The sequence below is a fragment of the Enoplosus armatus genome, chromosome 23 (genome assembly GCF_043641665.1).
Source record: "Enoplosus armatus isolate fEnoArm2 chromosome 23, fEnoArm2.hap1, whole genome shotgun sequence".
Taxonomy (NCBI): Eukaryota; Metazoa; Chordata; class Actinopteri; order Centrarchiformes; family Enoplosidae; genus Enoplosus; species Enoplosus armatus.
In genome coordinates, this window is record NC_092202.1 from 11,540,778 (window position 1) to 11,548,072 (window position 7,295).

The following is a 7,295-nucleotide window of genomic DNA, read 5'->3' on the forward strand; positions in this document are numbered from 1 at the left end:
TTCTTTTAACTAGGACGACAAAACTAGAGCCTCTCGTGACACACAGTTTACAGGAATAGTTTTAGTATGATCATCTTGTGACTTCCAAATATAGATACATGTTTGCTAAAGGCCTCTTTTTAAATTCAGAAAATGAGGCACATTGTTGGGATGTTTTTTTTAATTTTTATAAAAACAGGTATTGCATGACCTTTCCCACGTGTTGGGGCTCCTGTCATGTCAGTTTAGGTCTTTACCATTTACGGTAGTCAAAAGTGTGATGGGAGCTTAGCAGACAGTCTGTTTCGTGCGTTTTCCTCTGAGCTCCTGCTGAGGTAGCTGCAGGCGGCAACACTGTTCCCCAAGATCTCAAGATAGACCAGAAAGTGTCTCATGATCACCCTGCATACATACATGCTTTTCACAATCCAAAACACACACTCAGGCCTTAATAAATACTTGGTGTGTGCAGTGCCTCTGTAAGATTTCATCCTCACTCGGCTCAGGAATAGACTCACCGACCTACTCTATAGTAAAAACCCACAAATGTCAAACCTATTCCTAACCTACATCCCTTATCAAGTTCATTTGCTATCCGGATCACAGTTTTAGTAGTGATTACATTTCTATGCATAATGATAGTATTCCTACCTGCAGTGAAGGTGACAACGTTTCTATTTGCAGCGATGTAATTACATTTCTGCCTAATCTGATAAATACACACAGTGACGATGCTTCTACTGTGATGTTTCTGCCTGTGGTTATGACATTTACATGCAATGGCAATATTTCTACCTGTGACTGTCACAGATACAGTCACACTGTGTAGAATGTATTTTCACCTGGATGACTCATCCTTACTGTAAGTCCAATCAAACTGTGAGCCTAGTGGTCTGGCAAAGCTGATCACATTCTGATTGCAGTGCATGCTGAGTGCATAACGTGTGTTTTTCATTATACAGATAAGATTCAGATGCGTTTCAACACCCGATGTAGGGAGAGAGCAGCAGAGGAAGAGGTGGAAAAGCCAAGAAATTAACTACAGAGGCGTTTGAAACCGAGAATGTCTCAAGGTCAAAGGGAATCGAGTGCCGCCTTGCTTGGTTGCGGGATCCTCCACTATTGACAGACAGAGACAGTTGGTTCAATAATCTTGTGTTTAAATGAAAGATCATCCTGAACCACAAATTGTCTTTCATGTATCAACAGGACATAAATCTTAACCATAATTTTGTTTATCTGCTGACGAGATGTTAGGCAGGAATGTGACCTTAGTCTGGTTCGCCTGCCAGTGACAGCACAACACCCGTGACCAGGAAGACTGGTGTCTGTAGCCCCGGGGGAGAGCATCGCAGCTGGGGAGGAGCGCTGAGCGAACAGCCTTGTTCTCTGGTTAATGTGAGAGCTGCAGTGTAACTGAGGACCAGGAGAAATCCAAGGACCAACTCAATAATCAGCTCTGATAAATCTGCCACAGATAACATCTTACATGATAAACTATGAGCCATAATAGGTTTAACAGCAGCTTGGCAAATTCATGCCATTAGGAAAGCAAGGCAAGACATCATGGCTGAAGTATCAACACTACCAAAGCACAATGCATGTTTTACAAAACACAACCTGTTACTTTTCTATGAAAAAACTGCAAAAATGAACTGGTCCCAGCTTCTGAAATGAAAATATTTGCTGGGCTATGATATTAAACAGAATTCCTTTGGGTTTTGGATTGTTGGCTATGCTGTACTTTAGCTAGCTAGCTTACCTAGCTTAATAGCCGGGTAGATGGATAGATAGACAGTTTTGTCTTCTGCCTTTAAAACCAAATCTTCTTCTTACTTGCAGCCTGACTCTATAGAAATGGAAACAGTGACGAGATGATGATAGCCTGTTAGCTCTGCTGGGCTAGTTTCCAAAACCATTAACTCCCAGCACCATCTTTACTGGACACCATCATCAAGTATTTTATTATTTAATGTGATGATTAAAGTGTAGAGAGGCAGGAAAGCAGGGGAGTGCTTTCACCGTGTCTGAAAATCTGGTCTGTGCTGTAACTGCGTGATGGCAGATTGTACATTTTCAGTTTGCCTGGGTCCCAGAGAAACACTAAGTTTATCAAGATCTGGTGCCTCTGTGTGACGTCATCACCATCTTGTTTTGGGCCACGTCTGACACATTTCAGCAGTACTTCCATTAAAGCTCAATTTTTTTTAAACAGGACCATTTAGACAATGAAAAAAAGAGAAACCACTTGAAATGGAGCGACTGCTAATAGTGGTAAACGCAGTGGTCATCTCCATTTTTACAACATAGTTTGTAGTTAAACAACACAAATGCCTACTGAAAGGTGAGGTGGGGTTGGCAGTTGTAAGAACACTGAACTGTTTCCGCATCCAAAGAGGCTTTTGAAGGGTGCTGTGTTTTCATGAAATAGACCTTGAAGGAAAAACACACCATAAATTCAGAGGCTGAAACAAGTACAGACATAAACCGTCCACTGCAGTACGGCGCAACCACTTTGAAGTGCAGCACTGGTGCAAGAACACAGTGTCCGGAAAGGGGTAAAATGCCTGTGCGTGTGTTTGCTGCAGGCCTGTGGCCAAACATGAATACGCTGTAAAAGGGATCATAGGGACCCTGTGTCCTTCACCCCTCATCTTTTGATTAATTGGGTGCCTTGACCATCCCTGCCTCTCTTTTACTGGATCAACTGAACCTGTTTGCTGAAATAAATCCTTCACATATGCTTCACAGCAGCTTCGCTGTGTCTCATTTCAGTGCATGACACCTTAACTGTATGCAGAGAAATATTAGGAACACTCATGTTATTATGACATGACACTAAACCCCTCGAGAGAAACTGTTGGGGGTTAAGAGGTCAGGATCAGGTACAGAACATCAGCCCTGATGCTGGAAGGAAAGTCAATGCCTGGTTCAATGACACAGGTAGATGTTTGCTTACATAAGGGTTGAGCCAGACTGTTCCAGGTGAACAGAAATCTGTCTGGATGATAACCGTGCATTTCCAATTCAGGTGATTTTCACAAATAAAAAGGCAATTAATTGACTTATTTTTGTTCTTCCTAACTTCTATGAACCTGCCTCATGCTGTCTCGTGTGCCTTGTCTTGTTGTTCCAATTACAAAAAAAAAGAGTTATTTTTAAAGGCTGATATATTTCACACCCTCCTGATGACAGATCTGCAGAGATGCAAGCTGTGACTGCATTGCATCCCGATCAGTTGAGGCTACTGTTGATGGGGTGTCTCGTAGATCAGGCAGCAGCATAATACATGGTGGATGCACAAAACTTCTGCAGAGGAACTGACCAATGAATTGACCTGTTTCAAGACCAGAACAAAACAACTGGGAAAAAGAAGCTGCAATGCACTGAAGTGGGGACATCAAAGGAAACAGATAGTCAGACTGTTAGTTAGTTTATAATGTTCAGCGCATTCCGGTTGCTAATCTGTGAACTCCCTACATTTTTGGATTTTCGGGTCCAGCAAAACTGAGAGCAGAAAGAGAAAAACATCTGGTTGCTCCGATTTTAAAAAAGTAACTTTAGAGGATGATATGTTTCACACAACAACTGATGACAGACCTGCAAAGACGCCAGCCATGGCTGCGTTGCATTCTAATCGATTCACCTAGTTATCAGTATGTCTGCCTCTTCTATGATGGATTTCTTCCTCTTTTGACTGTTGAAATTGGTCCAAAATATTAAGGGTCTTGCTCTCTCTGAGACTAATCTCTAAAACTCAATGTTCACTATTGGTCATTTTAAGCATTCCCTGCTGTCAAACTACTGTAGCTGATAATGCAACATTTGTTGGGCTAGTCGTCTATAAGCATCAAATAACAAAACTGATCCATAAGAAGTCAATGTTCAACACTAGAAGCTGTTTCTTGACAGGGTTCAAGTGTTTCAGGGTGGATTTTACCTTTAATACAAGCTTTTTCTTTTGTCACATTGTTATATGCCACGTCTTTCTGCTTCTATTATGTTTCATATTCAGTCCGAAACTGGGAGCAGGACTGAAGCTTTGCTCAGGGCTTAAAGTGAAAGAGATGTTCCACTGTTAACAGGAGGAGGAGTTCAAAGTAACAATGGGAATGTCATTCCCTAGAGGGCAAAACACCCACAAGTCTGTCTACACTTGGCCTACATACTGCCCCGATACAGACTTCCCCACACCAGGCTTTTCTCCTGCGCCGGTGCTGCAGGATCTTACTATCAGTTCCTCCTGGGGATCCGGAAACAGTGCCGCAGCGGTGCAGCAGCCATGTGATAAGTGAGACTTCTGTCTGTGAAGGCTATAGCACATATATGCACAGAGAGGTCTGAACCAAAGGTGCTGTAAACATGCAATGAAAGCCCTCCATCATCATGCTGCACACGCCCCTCGCTCACAGGCCCTGAGAGGAAGTCCAGGTGGGGAAATGAGGTGTAAAAACACGCAAGAGCATACACACAGCCAACCGGCACCTCGTACCGTCTCTAAAAGCAGAAAGGTCGTCTTTTCATAGAGGGTTAATGGGAAGAGATTGCAGGCTACATGAAAGGGGGAGTGACCTTATCAAGAGGGGTCAGAGGCATGAGGACTTATAATGTGCCTTTGTGCTGCACACACGAGTTAGAATGAAAGAGAAGGAACACACGCAAGGTGGAGGAAAAGGCGTAGATATATAGAGATAGAACAGTTCTTGAGAAAACAAATATAGAAAAAGTGCAGGAAGGTGAAGGGATAGGTCTTTTATCTGTTGTTTGCTGTGTGAACCAAAAGAAAAGGTACAAAAATATCGATTTGGACATCTCTGATGCGTACTTACTGTCTAAACACAACGTCAGGCAAGACAACATCTTTTAGGGGTTAAAGCGACTGTGAAGTAAGTGCTAAAACGTAGAGTAACAGTATGTACAGTGGAGCCATAAAGTCAGTGAGCGGACTCAGTAATGTCGATTGCACAACAACACCAAGCTTCCGTCTGCTAATATTAGCCACTAAAAGCTACTGGTCACACCAGACCACGTCAGGCTGTAGCAGCAAAACCCCCGAGTGTATTGAATTAAGTAAGGGTGTGTTTTATTTCTTATGCATTCAACTTTGAGAGGATTCCATCTTTAGCTAGCCACATGTACCTTTTCATGATATGTCTTTTTTTGCCCACTCCCCATGCTGATCTTTACCCTAGTTGCAGCTGAAGATTATTTTGATTATGGATTCATCTGTTGTTGTTTTCTTTTTTGTTTGTTTGATTGTTTTTCATTTAGTATATAATAGGTCAGAAAAGAGTGAAAATTGCTCAACCAGAGATGACTTCTTAAAATGTCTTGTTTTGTCAGCCAACCCTCCAAAAGCTATATAAGATATTCCATTTACAACTACATTAATTCCCATCGGGAGCAACTTAGGGTTCAGTGTCTGTGATAACCACTGCGCCACCATGCCGCCCAAAAACTAAATTTCATCACTTTTCCGTGATGTTCCTCTTTTTCTAACTGTATCACACCAAACCCCACCCCAGACCTGCCTGCAGGTTGAGCTGGTCACTCTATAGGAAATGTAGAAAGCACTACAGTATTAAATGAAAGCCAATGGGTTCCATGTCTCTGCATCCTCATGCCTTCATTCTGAGAGGATTCTGAACCAGCTCACATAAATCAAAGTGGCCTCTGAGTAGTAACAGCAGCTCTGGGGTTACAGCTATGGCAACGACAGACCTGCAAATAGTGCAGCTCTGACTGCCGCTATGAGGCATGTCATCCGTCTGAATGTCAAGCCGCAATTTGTACAAGTATGTTTAGGATTTGATGTATTTTTGATTGAGGTTTCTCCAATGAGCCAATTAAGAAGCAGTTCTGTCGACGGGAGAGGCCTCATACTGGAGAGATGCTTCTTCCCATTTCCCCATCAACCAATCATGAAGATGGAGCAGATGCTTGATGGTGCTGTGTTTTAATGAGCGTGTGAGTGATCAACATCAAGCTCACTGACTCTGCATACACGCATTTGAACTTGGACATTAGGACAAACTCACTCTTAGCTGCAGTTGAAAGCATACTTTCTTCAAAAAGCACTTTCACAATCAACTAGATTACAGAAAATTAACAGTTTGAGTCATTTTTCGAACAAAAATGCCAAAATGTCAGTGATGTCAGCTTCTCCGATGTAAGGACTCGCTGTTTTTCTCTGTTTTAAATCTTAAACTGAACTGATCTCAGTTATTTAATAGGCAAAATGATTAACTGATAATGAGAATAACTGTCAGTCACAGCCCTGAACAGAATATTCCAACAACAGTATCAACAACAGATGTCAGTAGAACTTCTCCACAGTGCTGATCAATGGGTGTCGATAAAGTCAGGAGACTCACTTTCATCAGTTTCTGGTGACCTTATTCGACTTTTCATCATGGTAGGCCTATCACTATGTTACATATTCCTGACATCCACCCATGGCTGCTACCGTAAAGCAGTGTCTCACCTTTGAGCAGGGGCAGCGGGGTGAGCTCCACCTGGGAGCTCTGGTAGCGGAACTGGGACGAGCTGTGGGACCTCCTCTGCCGGGCTCTGCGCATCGACCTCCGCGGGAAGCCGTCCACTTTCTCCGCGGACGGCACCGAGAAGCTGGTGGTCGGCGAAGACGGGCTGGTCGGCGGCAGCTTGGTCGTCTCCATGATGGCTGTGGATGGCGGTGGTGATGCGGTGGTGCGCGCGTGAGTGCGTGCGTGCCTTTGCGCGTGTGAGTGCGTAAAGAGGTGCTTAAGAGGATGTATGGGTGAATGGAGGAGAGGATGGAGGAGTGGGTGGCTTTCTGAATCACAAATTATCAATTGATCAGAATGAATAGACGCTCCGGGGTGGTGGAGGAGGAGGAGGAAGAGGAGGAGGGAGGAGGAGAGGGGTGAGAGATAAAAGGGGGGACAAGGTGCAGAGGCGGAGGAGAGGTGAGGAGAGCTCTTTTCTGGATGTCCAGTCCCGTGCTGTGCGCCTCGCTGTCTCTATCAGAGCCGGACTGGAAATGGCAGCAGCCTCAGCGACATCCCTGAATCTTCAGTTTTTCACGCACAGATGAAAAATCGCTTGTGTATCATCCCCGTGGAGGAGTAGCCTGTGCAGCTACCAGATGATGCTCAGACAGGCGCGTCTCCTCTCTCTCACACACACACACACACACACACACACACACACACACACACGCCTCTCTGCTGCTGTATTGGCGTCACACACACACACACACACACACACACACACACACACTAAGTCATCGGCCTAAATTTGAATATTTATTTCTATTAGGCCTTTTGATCACACAG

General features: G+C 43.9%; 1 protein-coding gene across 1 annotated transcript in view; it reads right to left on the reverse strand.

Annotated features, from left to right (window-relative positions):
* ppp2r5b (protein phosphatase 2, regulatory subunit B', beta) overlaps positions 1-6,656 on the reverse strand; it is a 32,901-nt gene extending 26,245 nt beyond the window's left edge. Inside the window, exon 1 of the mRNA XM_070929481.1 lies at positions 6,464-6,656. Within this exon, the coding sequence (XP_070785582.1) occupies positions 6,464-6,656 (193 nt within the window). The remainder of the gene's footprint in view (positions 1-6,463) is intronic.
* Between the last annotated feature and the right edge of the window lie 639 nt (positions 6,657-7,295).